Here is a 20753-nt window from a genome sequence, read left to right as displayed (position 1 = left end):
CTGAACTTTACCCTAAAATAGTGTCTATTAATCATCATCAGCGGTAATATTTTTAGGCAGAGAGACACTTACATCGTTAAGCCAGAACGAGCTAGGAAGTGCATGTTTGATTTTGGTTTATAGCTTGGATTCCGTTGGCACGCTCATGAGGTGCATGGCCATTACGGGTGCTTAGGAAAGAGCGTATTGATTTAATTTCTTTCATCTGAATTATGCCAGCAATGAGAAAACTGTAGCCTTTTCTGCTGTCTCCTAAGCCTTGTTTTGTTTTCGTTCTCTCCCTCCAAACCTTGGGTTTCACTGTGTCTCTTGTCTGTTGGGTTGAGCTCTGACCACACTCTCCTTCTTCAGAGCGGTGGTTGCTTCCTTCCAGGAGTCCTTGGCTGCGTGGGTGTCCAGCAATGGGCCCAGATTTAGAGGGATAGTCAGCCACGTGCCTTTTTTAAAAAATTATATTTTATTGATTATGCTATTACAGTTGTCTCAAGTTTTCCCCCTTTCCCCCAAACTTTCCTCCACCCAGCCACCCCACTTCCTCAGACAGTCCCTACCCCGTTGTCCATGTCTGTGGGCCATGCATATATGTTCTGTGGCTACTCTGTTTCCTGTGCTGTACTTTACATCCCTATGACTATTCTGTAACTGCCGATATGTACTTCTTCATCCCCTCACCTCTTCACCCATCCCCCACATCCCCCTCCCATCTGGCAGCCATCAACATGTTCTCTATAAATATGATTCTGTTTCTGTTCTGCTTGTTTGTTTTGTTTTTTGGATTCAATTGCTGATAGATAAGTATTTGTTGCCATATTATTGCTCATATTTTTTATTTTCTTATTCTTCTTAAAGAAGACCCTTTAACATTTCATATAAGGCTGGTTTGGTGGTGGCGAACTCCTTTGGTTTTTTTTCTTCTCTGGGAACCTCTTTATCTGTTCTTAGATTCTAAATGATAGTTTTGCTGGGTAGAGTAATCTTGATTGTAGGTCCGTGCTTTTCATGGCTTTAAATATTTCTTGCCAGCCCCTTCTTGCCTGTCAAGTTTCTTTTGCGAAATCAGCTGATAGTCTTATGGGGACTCCTTTGTAGGTAACTCGCTGCTTTTCTCTTGCTGCTTTTAAGATTCTCTCTTTATCTTTAACATTTGGCATTTTAATTATGATGTGTCTTGGAGTGGGCCTCTTTGGGTTTGTCTTATTTGGGACTCTCTGCACTTCCTGGGCTCGTATGTCTATTTCCTTCCCCAAGTTAGGGGAGTTTTCTGTTATTATTTTTTCAAATAGGTTTCCAGTTTCTTGCTTTTCCTCTTTCTTCTGGCACCCTTGTGATGCATATGTTGCTTTTCTTGAAGTTGTCCCAGAGGTTCTTTACACCATCCTCATGTTTTTGGATTTTTTTTTCTTCAAGGTGTTCTGATTGGTTGTTTTTTGCTTCCCTATGTTCCAAATCACTGATCTGATTCTCGGCTTCATCCCCTCTGCTGTTGACTCCCTGTAAATTGTTCTGCATTTCAATTAGTGTACCTTTCGCCTCTTTTTTTTTTATGGTTTCCATGCCCTTTTTTATGCTGTTGAAAGTTTCTCTGAGTTCATCTGCTCTTCCCCTGAGTCCCTTGAGCACCATATAACAAGTGCTTTGAACTCGGCATCTAGTCACGTGCTTGTCTCCATTTTTAAACAAACCGTTCTTTTTTTTGGAGTTTCGTTCTGTTCTTTCATTTGGGCCCTGTTTCTCTGTCTCCTCATTTTGGCTGCCTCCCTGTGTGTGTTTCTGTGTCTTAGCTTGGGCTGCTGCGTCTCCCAAGCTTGGTGAGTGGCCTCATGTATTAGGTGCCCTGTAGGGTCCAGTGGCCCAGCGTCCCCTATTACTTAATCTGGGTACGCAAGGCATGTTCCATGTGTGGGCTGAGTACGCCCTCCTCTTGTAGTTGAGCCTTGATTGCCGTTGGCACATCCAAGGTCAGCCACCACCTGTGTTATGTTCAGGGTCACACAGCAGAAGCTACAAAGTGCTCTGCAGATGGCTGGGACTTACACTGGGCTTGGAGGTGCCTTGGAGAGGCCAGGCTGTGAGCTGAGGCCGGCTGCTGCTGGGGCCACACCTGGGACAACTCCGTGGGCGGCATGGGGCTCACTGAAGCCAGAGGCTGCTTGGCTGAGAGAATTTAGGAAAATCTGAAGTGCGGGCCAGGACAAGCCATTCGTATGGAAAAGCCACTGGGAACAGGTTGGGTGGGCCTGAAAGCTGCGTGGGGCCGGGCCTCGGAATCACCAGGTTGTTGGAGTCTCAGACATGGCGTCTGCCTGCCGGCTCTGTGGGGTGAGGGCTCAGAAAAGTAACAATGGCCGCTGGCAGCACTTTTGCCCGGGAGGAAGCTGCCCCCCAGCTCTTGCCCTGGCTTCGCACAAGTTAGTTCCTCCCTGCCTGTCTCTGATGCCTTTCGGTCTGCTGCCCCCGGGCTGGAGCTCAGAGCGAGTGAGTCCGAGTAAGTGTGTGGGGGCCCTTTAAGGAGAACCGCTGGGGAGTCCAGAAGTTTCTGTCTTCCGCAGCCTCAATCCCTGCTGGGTTTTGCAGCCCGAAGTTGTGGGGCCTGCTCTTCCTGGCACTGGAATCCTGGGCTGGGAACTGGGACCCCTCGCTCCTAAGAGATCCCTCCCGATTTTTACCTGCCACACGTGGGTGTGGGACCGGCCTGTTCTGCGTCTTTCCCCGCTTACATGTCTTGATGTGGTTTCTTCTTCCATTCCGTAGCTGCAGGACTTCCATTCAGCTCCATTTCTGATGGTTCTGGCTGACATTTGTTCTGTAGTTTAGGTGTAGTTTTGCTGTGGTCGCGCGAGGAGGTGACCGTGTGTGTTTACACCGTATCTTGACCGGAAGTCGCGCCTGCCTTTTAATGTAGCTACAAATAGTCTGCTGCAGGCTATGCTTCCCTGTAGTCTTGTCTCTGGAATTTCCCTGGTTTTCTGGCTTTGACTCAGTGCTCAGCCGTGGGAGCCCTGCTGTGTTTGGAGGCAATTTCAGTTTTACCGCAGCCTCGGGGCCCCTGCGTGTGCCGGGGACTCACCTGCGTGGTCTCTGCGCACCAGGGTGTCTCAGACCCTGTGCCCACGGCCCCAGGGCCCAGATGTGTTGAGAATTGGACTCGTCCGTCCCAGGAGGGGCCAGCGAAAGCTTTGCCAAGTTCAAAGAGCAAAGCAAGCTAGGACTTAAACTGTCATTATGCCAACTTAAATAGGTTTAAAGTCAAATCTGAAGAAATAACTTCCTTAGAAAGCAAACATTGATTTGCTACGTTTTATTGTGACTTAAACTGGAGGTGAAGAAACAATGCTAAGAGCAGCAAAGGCATCTGAATTCCTGTATGTGCTCTCTCCCGGCTAGGCCCTGCCACGAGGGGTGCTCTCAGGTGACCTGGTTCGTAGCTCAGCCCTGGAGGGAGGAGAAAGAGGCCCCGCCGCACACCAGCTCTGTCTCTAGGCCACATCCCACAGGCCTCGTGCCCCCCGTCCTCCCTTACTGAATGGATTGGTGACCATCCCACTGCCTGTGGGGTCCTAGCCAAGGCCTGGGATGCACCCTGGGGTCCCCGCCTCCCACCCACCATTCAAAAGAGCCTCACACCTTCGGAGTAGGCTTTTATGAACTAAAGAACTGATTTGCAAAAGAATAATAATAACGAGCTAAAAAGAAACTATCAAAAACCCTCCGTTACCCTTTATTCCCATTTTCCTGACTCCTTGGTGATTTGACAAGTGATTCCACTGAGCATTTGTCACTTTATACAGGACTTTGTAGCTGAAAGTTCGGAGCATCCTGTTTGAGAGCCCCGCACGGAGCAGGTACAGAAGTTTGTCATATCCGTGTGTGCACACCCCCCCACGCTGTCCTGCCCCCTCCGGTGGCAGCGGTGGCCAGGGTCTGCTGGGCGCCGCGCTGTGTTGCTAGAATGCCGGGCTCTCACCCGCTCGCCATTCTCCCACCGCCCATGGCGGCAGGTGCTAGGAGCCTCCAGGTTTTACCATGAGAAGCACGGATTGCAAATGCGGGAGAGCCGGAGGCCGGCTTTGCACGCAGACACCAGGCCCCCAGCCCGGGTCTCCTGCGAGCAGCTTCTCCCGCCTGCCTCCGGGGCTCACACCTGGAGGCGTCTTTCTGTGGATAAGATTCTACCTGCCGTCTGTCCACCGGCCAGAGCCCCACTTTATTCGTGGGGCGCTCTGCTGGTGACCGTGGGAGGCTCCCGAAGCCACAGCCCCTCCGCTAGCAGGAGACCCGAATGGAGAGAAGTCCCCGAACCCCGCGGAGGAAGCGGACGCCTTTGCTGTAAGCACCAGCAGGATCGCAGCCACTTGAGGTCGTGGACAAGTAGGCAGAGCTAGAAACGGTCCGGAGGGCGCGCGGGCCAAGAAGCAGGCTTTGTAAGAAAGCGAGCCCGCGTTGGGTGCGCGTTGGGGTTCCCTCTGCCCGCCCCAGCAGCTGCTCCCCCTGGAGGGAGCCCAGCTTTCCTGGGAGCTCAGGATGGCGACGTGTGTGGTTTGAAAGGGAAGAGGCAGGGCGTCCTGGAGAATTCCATGGTTATTTTGTGCGAAGCGCTGTCAGTCTGGGCGTATGGAGGAGCTGCCGTTTTCAGGGTCTTTGGCAGGCTGTCCTTTTTCACTGTGATTTGGTGTCACAGTGGACACAGACCCCGACCACAGGAGGGGACGTCAGCCTCCCTGGTTATCGCAGCGCCCGGCGGCCTCGGGGCCGGAAGTGGAAGGTGGGCCACGGAGGCCTGTCTGCTGTGGCTGTCTGCTCACTCCTGGGCCAGGGAATCCATCCAGTGGCTGCAGGCGGGTGACGCTCAGTTGGGTACAGGATGACACGCACCGTGCCCACGCATTCCTCACCCTCGAGACCGGCACAAGCTCAACAAGGTGCTTTAGGGTCCAGGCAGCCAGCTGTGCAAACGCTTATTATTCAACGTCATGCTAAGTGTTTTTTAGTTTTTCTGGGCAACTTCGAGGTTGCCGAAGCAAGACCTTTGAATCCAGAATGAAATTGTTTCTATTTAGTGCTGTGTTCAAACGTTGCACCTCAGTGCAGGGATTGGGGGTCCCGTGGCGGACCAGTGTGTGGCGGGTAGGTGCGGCACCTGGGGGAAGCGGATGGGTGATCAGTCGCGCAGAGGGTGCCCTCCCGTCCTTTGTCATCCTGCCTGTGGAGTGCTGAGCTCTGTGGTTTCACTGTGACCTTGCAGGTGGGCGGACCGGCTCCAAACCCCTGCGGTTTGAATTTAGACTGAGAGGCATCCCTTTCTTGGTGCCTCTCCTTTCTCACCGACAAAAGCGGGTAATGTTAGACCCCCCCACGTGGGTGCCCTGAGGGTTTACCGTGTCAGCAGGGTCGAGCTCCTAGGAAAACGTCCGGCATGTACCCCATATCCACAACTTACAGATCAGGAGACTTGAAGCGGCTTGAATCTGACCACTTAACTCTCAGGCACTCGGGTGAGGCAGCATCCTCTCTGGTGTGTTCCACGCTTGTCTAGCCAGGTAATATATTTGTATTCATTAAAACATGAAGGTATAGTTTGCATTCAGTCTTATAGAAGAGTTCTATTTGCCCCCTCCTCCCTCCCGTTCCCTGAGGTGGACAAGCTCCCCCCTGCTCCCCGCTTCAGCCCCAGCAACCACGGAGCTGCTCTTTGTCTCTATAGTTGTGCCTTTTCCAGAATGTTCTAGAAATGAAATCATCACTACTCAGAGTGCATTTGAGGTTCAGCTGTGTGGTGTGTCACCGGGGGCTTTGTAAATGTTTAAACTTTTTATCACTGAGCGGCGGGCCGTTGTACGGATTCACCTCCTGGGGGCCATGGAGGTTGTTTCTGGTGCTTGGTGATGACACATAAAGCTGCTGTGAACATTTACGGGCCGGGTTTCAGGGGAACGGACGCGTTCATCTCACCGGGTCCAGTGCTCGGGGCGGAGCTTGCTGGGCCCCATGGAGAGGGCTTCCCTCGCGTGATCCAAAACTGCCCCGTGCTTTTCCAAAGTTACTGAACTGGTTTCCTAGTCAGACAGCACGGGGCACTGCCAGGCTGTTTTGTGTTAACAATTCTAATAGACGGGAGTGACGTCTCGTTGCGGTTTTAACCTGCACGTCCCTGGCGACCGATGACATGCACGTGCCGACATGCCATCCATATACTGTCTTCTCTGGAAGAGTGTCTCTTCACATCTCTGACTGGTTTGGGGGAAGGAGCACTTTCTTACAGTTGAGTGTTAAGAGTTCTTTGAACGTGCTGGGCCCAAACCTCCGCCAGCTGTGTAACTTGCAATTATGTCTTCCCGTGGCTCCTCTCTTATCTTAGCAGAAGTTCTTAGTTTGGATGAGATACGATTTATCAATTTAAAAAATATATATATGCTTTGGTGTCAAATCTAAGAAGACTTCACTTAGCCCAAAGTCACAAATGTCTCCTAGAAGTTTTATAGTTTTAAGTTTTACACTTAAGACACATGATTCATTTAAGGTTGATTTTTATATCGAGTGTGAGGTATGGAATGAATTTCACTAGGTGGCGGAGGGGGAGCCTACCTCCTTGGTTGTCAACCGGTTAGTTGGCTATCTGTCTTCAGGGTATTGTGTTGAAACTGGGTTTGTGCCTGCTTGCATGTGCTTCTTCCTAGTAATTATAACCTTTTATGAATATTTGCCAAACGACATCTGCCTCAGCGATGTTCTTTGATCTTGGTTTGCAGGGGGCAGCGCTGAAGTACTTACCAACAATCGTCAATGATGTGAAGTTGGTGTTTGACCCCAAAGAGCTCAGGTAAGGACGCGCCCCGGGTCCTGAAGGCTGTGCACTGTCCTCCTCGCCCTTCTTCTCAGGGTATTTAGGCCATGGCACGCTCATGGTTCTGTTTCCTGTCAGCAGAGGTCAGTGCCTGGGTTCCTCTGGAACCTGTGCTGGTGGTGGGGGCCGTGACACTGCACTAGTTATGACTTCACACGGGAAGGACACTCTCCATCAACAGTTGCCATACTTGCTTTGGGAAGATTTCTCTGTAGCCCAGTGGGTAGAGAATACAGATGTGGCCTTTGGCATTTTATAGGGTTTGAATATCAGATGTAATTGTTGGGTTTGGTTTTTGTTTTCAGCACCTAAAAAATGCTAACACTGGGGCTTTCATATTCGTGTCTAACCTCCTTTTTGCTGTGATGCTCACAGCCACTCCCTGGGAGCTCCTTAGTGGGTGGACGGGCGGCTGGGGCACTCGGGCAGAAGAGTCAGATGTGCCCCCGAGGCTAATATTGAAACAAACAAAACCTTCAGGGAAGCTGGTCATGGGGGTCTCAGACCCGGGAGTGGGGCTCCCGACGTTGCCGCGGTCACTGCCCGTGCCTGTCCTCAGCTGTCCCATGGGAAGACATCACTGCCTTCCGAGAAGAGCCGGTGGCGCTCAGGCTTCGTACGCGCAGACAGCTGCAGCTCTGTCTTCGTCTGTTTCTGGTTTTGTTTTGATTTAACATTTGACACAATAAACTACGTCCGGGTGCTGGCACCGTTTTCACCTGCCTAAAGAGCCCACCTAAATATTCGTGAAGGGCCATCTGTCCCCTGGCAGTTACCCTGGATAAAACATGGTCATCCTTCGCATACTCTGCATCCGCCACAGGCCCCTCATGCCCTGGATGTGACGGATGGGGGGGCGGGAGGTGCTCTCCTCCATGAATCATCATGTCTCCGGGGGCCTGAGCATCTCCTGTCCTGTGTGGACACAGTTATTTTCTGCTCCCGGAGACCCACAGCACTGGCACTGGTTAGAGCTTAGCAGGCCCTAAATGAGACAAAGAGAATCATCTGGGCCCATGGGCTCCGTGTCTGCCCTCCTGGGACCCTGGTGTTTGTCCCTGCCACCAGCTCTTAGAATGGTCCCTGAACCAGGAGCCCAGTAGCCCCCTGGGGCTGGTCAGAAGATGCTGAATCCCTGGTTGCTGCCCAGACCTGCTAAGTCTTCCAGACGCTTCCAGTGAGTGTTGACATTGGGGTCACGGCTGGAGGCCGGGCCTGTCCTCCGCACTGTGCACAGGGACCCGCCCTTCACCTGGAGGGGTGGCACCCTGTGCTTGGAGATCCAAGAAGATGCCTTTCTCAGGGCCAGCACGGTCTGCTCCTGGTCGCTTGGCTCTTTCTGCATGTGGACACCTTACCTACTGATTAAGAGAAGAAAAGGCATTGAACACTATGTCTAGATTGTCTCCTGTTTAGAAAATTGATTCGTGTTTGGATGAAATGGAAGAGATGCAGGAGAATGGCTCCCACGTCACGTCCCTGGGTCCTTCTCGTTCTCTTCTGTGCACCCCACATACACACCCCCCCAAAAAACCTAACGCCACGTTATCTCACGTCTGCGCCTGCACTTAGGACGTTGTGTTTCCCCGCAGCGCAGAGCCGTCTCCCGCGTCATCACCCTGAGTGATTTTCATCGTGCTCTGTTGTAGGCTGGCCCATCATTTGTCTCAGTAGCAACAAGAGACGCATCGATCATATATTTTCTCCACACACAAGATAGGCTCACCCGGAGCGCTTGCCACATATTATCCGATTAATCTTTATAGCAGTGGTGGGACTTGGGTTCTCTTCTTAACCCACTTTTGTGCTGAGTCCGTTGCTCCTGGTAACTTATTGGTGAGTGGCAGTTCTTCCAGGCCAACCCAGGCTGTGAGATGTCAGAGGACAGGCCCCTGGGCTGTACTACAGGGGGCTATCCAGGTTTTTGTTATTGTAAAATGCGCTAGGATACAATTTTTTAGCTTAATTGTAGTATCTGCCCTTATTAGCATAAACAGAAGTGAAATTACTAAACCTTGCATTTCCTTAAAAGATTTTGAATAGCTACCATTGATCCAGTTGCTCCTCAAAAGGTCAAACCAAACTTCTACCTCTCTGTGTTGGGATCTGGCTTACCAAACTTTGCCAATATTTGGAATTATTATTGTATAAAACTTTGTCAGTTGGGTTGGTGAGAAAGGATCTCACAATTTTAACGTGGGTTTCTCTGATGGCTAGCAAGTAGGTTTCTAATGCCCCTTCACAGGGTTTTGGGCCACTTGTTTCTGTAAATGATTCAAAGCATTGCTACTGAGATATAATGTCCGTACTGCCCAGTGCATCGCTTCTAGTGTTCGGTGATATCGTGTTCAGTGTTTTTACAGAGTTCTGTCACCATCATCGTAACCCAAGTTTAGAACAGTTTTTTAAAAAAATAATTTATTTTATTTATTCATTTGTTTATTTATTTTTAGAGAGAAGGGAAAGGTGAAAGAGAGGTAGAGAAACATCACTGTGTGGTTGCCTCTCACCCAGGCCCCCAACTGGGGACCTGACGTGCAACCTAGTCATGTGCCCTGACTGGGAATCGAACCGGCGACATTTGGTTTGCAGGCCGACGCTCAATCCACTGAGCCACAGCAGCCAGGGTTCTAGAACAGTTTTGTTCCCCAGTAAGATGCCTTGTGCCCATTAACAGTCATTTCCCATGCCCACCGCAGCCCTGAGCAACCACTAATCTTGCTATGTTTATAGATCGGCCATTTCTGGGCAGTTCACACGAATGGGATCCCACACTACGTGGTGTATGGTGCCCGTCTTCCTTCACTCAGTGTCATGTTGTCAAGGCGGCCCACGCTGGAGCCTGTGCCAGAACTTCCTTCCTTCAGTGGGGGGCCTGTATGTGGACCCTGCACTTTGGGTATCCACCCACCAGCTGACAGACGCCTGGGTGGTGTTTCCTTCCTGAGTATTAGGAATGATGTCACTGGGATTCATGTACGAGGTCTTGTGTGGATACGTATGTCATTTCTCTTGGGCATAGACCTAGGAGTAGACGTGCTGGCTCATATGGTAACTTTCCAACATTCTGAAGAACTGCCACAGTGTCTCCAAGGTGACTGCACCGCCTCCCATTATCCATCGGCATGGCCAGAGGCTTCCAGTTCCCCCGTATCCCAGCCAACACTTGCTGTTGTCGTTTATGTTAAAGCTGTTTCGGTGTGTGTGGCGTGAGAAATAACATTGTAAAGCATCATGTTTTGGGTGAGACTGTGGCCTACATCGTATAATGGGTACTAGCCAACGTCCTGTGGCATTTAATGACCACTGAGTGGCCTGGCACCTCTGTACAGCCTTGTAGCACTCTGGGCCACTTCGCTGTGTGTCCCTAAATGCTTTCCATTTTGTTTTCTTCTCATAGCAAGACGTTCACTGACTTCATCCTAAATGTTCCCATGGGTTTGCTGACCATTCAGAAGCTGTATTGCTTGATCGAAATTGTTCACAGTGACCTCTTCACACAGCATGGTGAGTGGACCCCTGAAAACCATTAACTGGTCCCATCAGTCATTGTCTGTAGACCCTGCCCCTTCTAAATTCCCTCCTCCAGGCCGAAAGGACTGGAGGCTGCAGCCAATTAAAACAGCCCCGGGACAAGACAGGAAGATTCAGTTCTTACCGGGAGAGTGGAACCGGCCACCAGCACAGGCGATGGGCCGTGGAGGAATCCAGGCAGAACCTTCTGTTTGTAAGGGCGGTGAACTCCGAGCCCGTGGGCAATCAGCATGCATTGTGGCCATGCTGACGGGGGACCAGCTCTCTGGGGAGGCAATCACTGCTGCCGTTGAGTTGATTGCAAAGGAAAACGTTCGGTTTTCTTTAAAGGTGCGCATCACAGTGCTGTCTTAGCCGGAACTTCGCGTTCTTTGACAGGGTTTCTTCAAACCCTGCTCAAAGTAGTATGAATTCTGATGATTTCTCTACTCATTTATCCTGAGGAAAACTGTGCATGCTCCCATATTACCTCCCCGCCCATTTTATTAATTGTTTTCTTTCTTTTCGGACTCATCGGATTAATATTTCCCACTTGCCACGCCGTTTTATGGGAGGCTGAAAACGCCGCCTCACTCCCTGACCTCCCTCGTTTGTTGGAGGCAGGTGTGGAAGCCACAGAGTGACGTCCTGCCTGAGACGGGCAGGCTGCGTCTATTGTGTTGCGTCCGGACACTTGGCTGCCGTGTTCACTTGCCTTTATTCTCACGTGTGGCATCGCTTCAGGGCCCGGGACCCGGGGGTGTTCCGGTAACATTACCAGCTGCACTGACAAGTCTGTGTGTCTGTCTGGCTTCATCCTGTGTACCTTCTGGGCTTCTGGACTCTGTGTTGGCCCGCTCGTCTTCATCTTATTTCTCGGTTTAACTTTATAAAATGCCCTGGAGTCTACCCTTGCCGTGACGCGCATGGTAAAAGAAAATGCTAAGGCTTCATCTGGGTATGGTTCTGGAGAAGGAGCACCCCAGGGAGAGGAGGCAGCCTCCTTCTGCCCCTCCACACGGGCCCCTCTCTCCGGGCCAGGTGCTCTTTCCTCACTGTCGTAGAAGAACCTCAGCTCTGTCGCCATGGCTGGCGTTTAGAAGCACACAAGTCTTCTTGAAGCTGTTAACCCCTGCCGTTCTTATTTCAGGCTCTCGTTGGAGAGCTGATCTTGAACTGTTCGACTTCCAGGTATCTCCTCAAGCGTGGGGACGCTCTGTGGCTCAAGGAAGGTGTGGCAATGGAGGGGGTCGGTGGGGACACCCCTTCTTTGTGTCCTTTCCGTATGGACCAGACTTGATACCAGAGCAAGTAAAATCCCCTGGAAGTTGTACTTCTGGGTCTTGCTAGGTTGGTTAGGGCCATCCCTCCTCCCAGCCACCCTACCCGGGCACGCACAGCCCATTGCCAGTGCCTTCACCGAGTTCACAGCTTTCAGTAAATAACCATCGTCAATGGTTGGGTCGTACTGGGCTGTGAGCGTTGAGACCGGGGAGACCTTCTTGAGGACATGCTTACGTGTAGTTCAGATTTCTACTGGAAAACTCTGTTCCACGTATCATTTGGCTCTTTTTAGATACAAACCTAAGACAGAAGAAGTTTAATAAAAATATTGACAACAGAAATTTAGGAATGTATTTCAAGGCAACGTTTTCTTCTATGGAAACGTCCTCTATTGCTTTCGCTAGTAGAAAACTTGTAGGGGAAGTTCCTATTTATTGCTGGTACTGACGTCAGCCCAGATGCCCAGCTGCTACCTCTCTTATTCTTCCCAGTACCCTGCTTCTGTTCTTGCTCCTGTCCTACAAGTCTTCCATCACAGACTGCCTCGGCTTCTGTTTTGGAAGTATACAGCATGCAAATAAACATTGATAGCTTTTATTAAGCATTTATAGTTTTTTTTATTAAGCACCAGCTCTGCTTAATAAGGAGTTACCCAGATACATAATATTTTAAAATAAGTTGTATTTTTTTAAGTGCAAAGTGAGGAATTTAATCTTAACAGCAAGTTGTACCCACCAACACAGTAAATGAGACTGTATGAAATATGTGAATCCAAAATTAGCGTGGGCTAAATGAGCTGGAATTGGCCTGAAGCTTTATGTCTTACAAGCTGCTCCAGAATTGCCCAATCAGTTGAAGCTGGCGGAGTCGTCAGTGGGAGCCCCGTGTGCCCCCACCACCCCCTCACTGGCCGCCTGGAAGTGTTCCGGGGTTCACTGGCCAGTGGGGACGTGAGCCCGCTTGCAGGCTGTGAGTTCGGAGACACTTCTGGGTCGGGGTAGCAAGGACGGCCCCGCCGTTTCTCACCTGCAGGCTCCCTGCTTCTCTAAAGCAGCCACAGCATCTGGCCGCCTCATCAAGAAGGACTGACCGGTGGGACTCTCCCAGGTGGCCCGTTCTTGCAAAGATGTCACACGTTTGCCACCTGTTCTTGGCCACAGTAGGTATAAACATGTAGACCCGAACTGTTTTCTGAGGAGATACGATGGCTCTGATTTTCTTGCTTTATTCCATTTGTCGTTAATTCATAAAAAGTGTCGTTGCCTGTGTCCTGTTTCCTGTCCCCAGGGGACCCAGTCACACTGACCCCCGCCATGTCCAGCCCAGGCGTTCAGAGTTTGCTCGGAGGAGGTGTAGCTGCCCAGGCTCCCGAGCGTGCCAGCCCTTGTGAGCGTTCCCGTGGGTGTGGGATCGGAGGGCAGCGCCATGCGGGACTCCAGGGCCGGTCTCTGTTCATCGGCACATGTGGTGCCTCCCAGAAGCCCTCACTTTGCTCCAAAGCACTTCCTTCATCTTCCCTCCGTTTCGACGGCATCCCCGAGTTTTAGGAGTCTCAGTTCAGTGGGAGCGGCGCACTGATCAGTGCACGGAGGCTGGCGGTGACTTCTGAATCCATGGGCGCCCCGTGCAGAAGCCCTGCCCTCACCAGGTGTGGGTCCCCATCTGCCAGGGCTCAGGGTATCCTGGCTGTTTCACCCCTGTTTTCCTGCTGCTCCTCTCGGGCCCTTTAAAGGACATGGAACCGGATGATGACCCAGCTGAGTTTGTCTGGCTGCCACTGGAGACGTGTCTTCCGGCAAATGGGCTTGTGCTTGCCTCCAGCCTGCGTGGTCTCTCAGCTGTTAGTCCCCTGTCCCCCTGCTCACAGGTGTCCCCATTGTGATACTCCTTCTGGAGCGGTTTTGTAAAATTAAGATTGGCTTCTATCTGCCGGTTGTTCTAATGGTCCCCAGATCAGTGGAAATAGGCTTGGACTGCCCCTCCCTTCCCATCTCTGGATGCATCATAGCTTCCTATTAAAATTACGGAATCTTTCAAACTAATAGGAAAGTGGAAAAAGGGATAACAGGTGCCCAGGTACCATGACTGGGCTTCAGAGTTTTCAAGTCATGATCTGTCTTGTTTCCCCCAGAGACTTTGGACCAAACTTCTATCCCAGCGTTTCCTTAGGCTGTCTCTTCAAGTGAAAGGTGGTGTTCAGGGTGACTGGCATTGTTTCAGGAAAGGCAGGGTGTGCAGAGGGGCTGGCCCCAGGCTGCCGTCTGGGCTCCACCTCGGACGTTCTGTGGGGCCGCTTCGGTGCTGGTGAGGGACTCTGGGCTTGTCAGCATGCGGCGCACGGGAGCCAGTGAATGGGCGGGGACGGCCTCCAAGCCTGGTCTGCGACCCAACCTGACTGTGTTAGCGCTGGTTGAACAGGTGATGTGCTTCGCCCCAAGATGACTCCTGTGTATGTTCTGTGACGTGCAGTGAGCCGATTTTCAAAGCAAGATACAAAGGCACGGCAAGGTCAAAGCGTCGTAATCTGTGCCTGTGGAGCTTTGTTTCCTTGTGGTTATGTTGTTGCCCAGAGAGCGGCTCAAGGCTGTGAAAACGAAAGCTGACATCCTGTTACAGAAAGAAAAGGTTTCCATGCGAGTAAATGAAACTACACCCTTGGCCGCCAAGGGTTAGGACAGACGTTCACAAGCATGTTTCCCGTTAATGTGGTTGAAATTGAAATGAAAGGAATCAGCCTGAGATCGCCTTATCTTTGAACTTATTCAAGAGCATCGAACACTCTTGCAGGAAGTCTTGGCGTTCAGATGAAGGGCCATGTGGGAGACGCACTCCGGGCCCCCGTGTGCTGCAGTGCTGGCCCTGAGAACTTCAGAAAGGTCATTCCGGTCAACACCGATTCAGTTCTTTACCTTTCAGAGCCTTATCTTCCTGTGTCCTTGTATTGAAAGGGGCCAAAGGAATGGACAGGTTTTCTGTGGCGCGTCCTATGCACTGGTCATGGTGTGTCATCATTGTCTTGGGCGGGTAGGATGAGATTTGAAGAGCAGAGATTTGAAGATTGAGCGGCAGACTGTGCCTTTCTGGTCTGGACAGTAGCTGGTCCCTCCCGGTGGATTCCGGTGCTATCAGCTCAGTGTTCCTGGGCCGCCTTCGTTTCCCCCGGAGGGAGTGGAACGGGCCATTTCTGTGACCCTCCTCCCCTTCAGCACAGCAAACGGGCTCCTGTCTCAGAAGGCCCATCAGCTTCATGAAACTTCACCTGTGGTCTGTGTGTGACCAACACAGAGCTTCTTAAAAATGTCCATCTAAAGAGCTTAAGTTATTTTCTTCCTTGTTATTTTTAAGGTGAGCGATTCTTCCAGCGATGAAGCTGAGTGAGGCTCTCCTTTTTCCTTAGTTACAGCAGCGTCTGCAAGCTGATGGCAGAGGCCTAGTTACCTGCTGGGCCTGTTAGGGAGTATTGAAGTCAGATTTCAGGGCTCTTTTCATTGCAATTAGATCCACGATAGAAAACTTATATCCCTAAAACATGTTCTATTAACCAAACTCTTGGGCTTTACATGGTAGAAAGAAAAGCCGTGTGTTGAATACAGACTTATAATAAAATAGACCTCAACGTATTGGTCCATAAACAAATAAAAACTCTCTTTAGCGTCTCTACTGTGGAAAATGGAGAGGTATTCTTCTCCTTATTGGAAGAAATCTTAAACACAGAGCTACTGTGCAGTAGATTTGTTCACTTGATGGACGACGTACAGAAAGAGAAAGTGGGGTTGGGACCGCCGTGCGCCCTACTCACTCAGGTCCCCCTCGTATATCATCCTGGAGCTCTTCACTTAGATGGGCGTGCTGATGACTGCTAATGAGCATTACCAGCTGTGAGCCCCAAAGACTGATTGTTTTAAATAATGGTGGGAGAAGGACGGCATTTTCCTCTCTCTTTCGTGGTGCCTCGGGAACATTTTAATCATTATCTGCAAAGCGCTGTACCTTTCCCATCGCTCATCCTACCTATCGCTCTATATCTTCCATCATGTGTCTTGTTGAAAAGACCATTTTTTAAGACAATGCAGCCTTTTAGAAATGGTTTATTGAATTTAGGAGGGGGAAGTCAATTTCAGTTTAATCATATATCCACTCCAGTCCCATTATAATTTGTTGAGCACCTACCATGTGCTCAGAACTGGCGGTTAGCGAGTTTAATTCCTCTGACGGGCCTCAGAGCCATCAACTTAAAAAGTATATAATTGGAAAAGAGCAATTTTCTTCCCTTACAGATAAGGGCCCAGGAGTTAAGTAGCAGGTCAGAAGCCTGTGCAGGCAGGGAGCTGTCCACTCCCCTGGTGCTGATCAGAGGGTTGTACTTTTGTAAATCCATCCCCTACTCTTTAAACTATTTCATACTCACCGTAGGGGTAATGCATTCTGAAACTGACTTCATGTCAGACATCACCTATAACAGGATAAAGATGGAAGTACGTGGCTGTGGAATACATAAAGTAAACGTGAATGAAGCGTCTGTTGTGCCCACAGGCTGGTCACGTCTTCAGAGCTTCTCTCCGTTCTGGGTGAGGCTGTCTTCTGTAACCAAACCAGCAGAGACGGCAGACCCTCAGGGTGTAGTTTGCCCAGTACTTGTCATAGCCAGTTCTTGTGTGTTCTCTGCCTGCCGAGGGTGGTCTCCTGCCCTGTTGCTGGATCTTGGGAGTAGGAAGAGCAGTCTTAGAAGAGGCTGTGCCATGCCTCGTCAGGTGGACCCTGGGCACCAGCACAGCGCGCCCCGGAGTCTCTCAGGTGCACGATCCCCTTGAGGTCTTGCGAGCTTAGCTCTGTTCCTGCATGATGTGTTGCCTACAGGTAACGTGCCTGGGGCAGTGGGAGGAGCCTCAGGTCAGCCTGCCCTTTCTTCTTCAAGACCTAGTCCTTTCTCTGTAGCATTAAGCACTCCCTGCGTGCACAGACTGTCCCCTATACTGTATGTTTTTGACACTGTTTTTACCATATACTATGAATTATCAAGGCAGCCAGGAGAGAAGTGTGAGCCTGGCCACACTGACCAAGACCTATGTTCTTGATGACCTTCGCTTACCTGGCTACACGGTGCACGCCACTCCCCAGCTCTGTGCATCCTCTCTGCTTTCTCATTTCCCACATGGAGGGATTCTGCCCAGGGACTGACAGGCATGGAGAGTTCTTTCTGAACTCACCAAGCTGTCTTCTTGATGTACTTGACTCTGCCTGGCGAGCAGATTCCTTGCTTGACTAGTGCTTCCCACACAATCTTCCCCGGTATTTTTCTTGAGTCTTTCTAACTTTTTATTTACTTATATGTGGGAGTCATTTGTGATTTTTCTCCATTGGTTCTTCTTTCTTTTCTTGTTCCCTGACAGATGATTTATTATTACAATATTGATGGGTGCATAACCCCTAGTATTTCACATCTCCGCAGCAAAGGATACAAAATGGCTGTTGTGCACTCTCTTCTTCCAAAAGATTACACACTTGGTACTGAGCCCAATGGCTTTATTCAGAAGACATACCTTTGACCTGCTTCAGAGTCATACATGTTTACACATATGTGCACACGCATGGATCAGTTGCCCTAAGAAGCTCTGGCCTCAGGATGTGGCATCAGCTCAGGCTCAGCTGCTGCTTAGTGGTGCAGTCCCTTTGCCTCCCTCCTGTCTGGCTCCCATCCTCACACCTGGACAACGTAGGCATGACTGGGTGGCTCCCATGACCCCTTCCTTGCTGGCTCTGTTAGGTGTGCTTCTGTTGCTTGAAGACTTGTGCAAAGGGAGAAAGTCACTGGAACATATTGAATCATGTGGAAACAGAGTTCTTAGATGGTTGGAAAATAAGATCATTGACTATAAAAGATGAATAGCAAGTATCCCCCATTTATATCGCTTTTACTGTTTGATTCTCATTAAAAGTGTTACTCTGGATCTCAGTTCTGTATAACAGGCGCAAGGTTATTAAATGCACTTTATGGATCATTTGTTTAATGTGACCAAACTAAAAATTAAGAAGCGCATTACTCAGTGTTCATAAAACAAATGTTTTAAATGAACAGATTTATTCTCATATTTGCATCTTGCTGTAATGTAGAGCCGTAATGGGGTTATAGACGGATATTCTGCTTGGACATTTATAAGCTGATGATGCCTGTTGAATACCTTTTATAAAGATTAATACTTTTTACTCTGTGCCCATTATGGGGGCATTCATCATCCAGGCTTCACTTGTGCAGCTGAGGATGAGCAGATGTCAGGCTACTGCTGTCTGTAATCACAGGGGTCACCCTGAGGGGAAGGGGGGCTGAGGGCAGTAGGACCTCCGATCCCACAGCCGGGCTGCCTGCACCTTCCTGGCTGCCTGGGCAAGCCGGCACAGCTGTCCTGGCTACTAGCTAGGTCATGTCTGAGCCTCGACTCGGAGCGAGCTGCGTGGGCAGGGCTGAGTTCTGGAATCGCGTGCATGTGAGGCAGGTCTGGCAGGAGAAGGCTGTGGCCCGGTGCTGCTTTCAGTGATGAACGCCGTTCATTAAAATGCTCAATGGCAGCCAAGGCCCTTAACACCTGCTTCCAAGCCTAGTCCAGACTGTGTGATCCAACAGAAACAGCACACGGGCCGCGCAGAGGAGGTCCTGCGGTGCCTGGCCGGGCGGCCGTGGTGGGGAGCGTCATCCTGTAAACTGGGAGGTCGCCGTGAGCTGGCACGTACCTAGGCTGTGGTTCAGGCCCTGGTGAGGGTGTGTGAGAGGCAGCCCGTCAGTGTCCCCCCCACTCCACCTCTAAAACTCAATAAGCATGTCCTTGGATGAGGTTCACAAATAATTCAAAAATAAGCGTTCCAGAGGTCACATTTAAAAAGTACAAAATAATCAGTGGGATTCATTTTAATAATATATTTTATCTAAATACCATCTCGCCACGGCTGCAATCTGAACACTACGCAGGCGGCCTCCCCGTTGTGTTTTCCCCGCTGAGCCGCTGAAACCAGTGTGGTTTTTACACGTACGGTCAGTCTCTGTCCGGACGCCAGACTTTCATCAGAGATACTTGGTCTGTGCTCCACAAACATGTAGCAAAATCGACCGTTGAAAAGTAGATTTGCATACCCACGTGGTTGCAAACAGTTGTTTCCAGTAACTGAAGCAAGGGTCATTCCTTCATTGCTCATTGTCTTAGTTACCCCAATAATTTTTCTCCTTTTGCTCCCCGCCACCCGACCTGCCCCCCTGCCCCCCACAGTCAGTCTCCTTTCTCTGTCATTTTTTTTACATTCAAATTGAACTTAAGGTAAAAGCACCCATTTCATTCCTCAGGGGCTCTGGCTGCACCTCAGTGCCGGCTGGTGGCGCTTCAGGCGCTGTTTCTCCGTGTACTTGCCGCTGAAGGGCTGCCCTTGTGTGGGGTCGTTTCTGTTCCTGCTGCTGAAAGCTGCCATGTACGGGCGCCCACTGTTTGCCAAATGCACAGATTATGTCATTTGATCCTCACATTGCCCAGAGAGGTAAACAGCAGCATCCTCGCGTGCAGATAAGAAGTGTTAAGGCTTAGAGGGTCGTTAGTGACATCCCCAAACCCAAAGCAGAGCACGAGCAGAACGGCCTTTATTACCTTCTCCCGCGTGGGGCTGAGCGGAACCTCCATAGTGCAGAATGTTCCCCGATCCCGTGGGGCACCCAGAGTCCTGGACCTGCTGGTCACGTGTTTGTTGTGGCTGTTGTCCAAATCGTTATCTGTGGACAATTTATTTGAAATACAAAGTTTGTTTTTGTTTTTGATTGTCAGATTTCCCAGACCATCTGTTTGGTGCCTAAAGGGACAATTTGACACCAATCATATAGAAATGGCATTCTGTTCATGGGAGGGAGGGGGAGGCCACACAGGACACGGAGCTGGGTCATCCTAACAGAAGAGTCCTCTTCCTTGCCTGCTAGGGACAGACACATGTGTGCGTGTGAGTGTGTGGTGTTTGTATGCTATGTGTATACATGTGGTATGTAAGAATGTGTGTGTATGTTGAGTGTGCGTGAGTGTGATGTCTTGAGTGTGCATGTCTCTGTGTTGTATGCGTCTGTTGTATGTGTCTGTATTGTGGGTGTGGTGTTTGCGTGTGTGTGTCTGTACGTTGTATGTGTGAGTGTGTGTGGTATAGCTTCCTCCGTGCCCTTGGTTTGTGATGACATTTGAGAGACCTTGGTGTTCTTTAAAACTTGTGCTCTGCCACCTCGGAACAAACTGAAAGGAGACTAAAACGCAAAGTAAGAGACACCCTCATAGAAAGGGGGGGGTTGAGCCCTTGCCTTGCTTTGCTTTTGGAGAGGGCAGCCAAGCAGCTGAGGGAGCCCCAGGAGGCAAACCACTTCTCACGGCAGGCCTGTCGTCTGATGCCACACTCCTGAGAGTGTACACACACACACACACACACGCAGGTGCACCTGCGCACGCCATCCAGATCAGCTGGGACACCGTCCAGTGAAACTGGGTCACCAGGAAGAGCTGAGATCTTGTGAGGTTGTCGTTGTCCCTCTGATGTCTTTTCAGGACAGAACAGGCTGTCCTAGACTGTAGGTCCTTCTCGCCACTGAACAGGTGTGCCGTGGCTTCCAGATGAAAAACGGATGCAGACAAAGTAATCATGTGGTCACCATCTGGCCAGGAAGACAGAGCTGTTCACAGTGAGCCTGGTGCGCGCACACACACACGGCCTCTGACACACACACACACACACACGGCTGGGGGGTGGGGGGCATTCCTGCCCGGTAGCCGGACATGGTTGACAGCACCTCCCGCTGGACATGGCCAGGGAGGCCGGGACTTCCTACACCCAGGGGTAATTCTGACAAATGACAGCCACACACTCAATTACCTCTGAGAGCAGTGAAGTCCACACACAACAGCCTGCCCAGCGTGACAGATAAATGGGGCCGTAGGGGATGGAGCCGGCCAGGACGTCTGGACGCCAGAGCCTGCTGGCCATTTCTGCCGTCTCTGCATCTGGAACTGGGTTCCTCTAAACTTGTAGGACTGTTCATGGACACCCCCCACCTCAGGGTCAGCCAGCCAGCCCACCAGGCCTCTGCCCCTGTGGGTCCCTCCTCAGC

At 50.6% G+C, this 20753-nt stretch overlaps 1 protein-coding gene across 1 annotated transcript in view; it reads left to right on the top strand.

Annotated features, from left to right (window-relative positions):
• Nucleotides 1-20753, top strand: part of DOCK1 (dedicator of cytokinesis 1) — a 385242-nt gene that overhangs the window by 124086 nt on the left and 240403 nt on the right. Inside the window, exons 24-25 of the mRNA XM_090278686.1 lie at nucleotides 6747-6817; nucleotides 10242-10348. Coding sequence (XP_090134812.1) covers nucleotides 6747-6817; nucleotides 10242-10348 — 178 coding nt within the window. The remainder of the gene's footprint in view (nucleotides 1-6746; nucleotides 6818-10241; nucleotides 10349-20753) is intronic.

The sequence above is a fragment of the Furipterus horrens genome, unplaced genomic scaffold, assembly GCF_987537825.1.
Source record: "Furipterus horrens unplaced genomic scaffold, mFurHor1.1.pri manual_scaffold_5, whole genome shotgun sequence".
In the NCBI taxonomy this organism is placed as follows: Eukaryota; Metazoa; Chordata; class Mammalia; order Chiroptera; family Furipteridae; genus Furipterus; species Furipterus horrens.
Note: the sequence above shows the minus strand (reverse complement) of the source record. Positions and strands in the feature narration are given on the sequence as shown.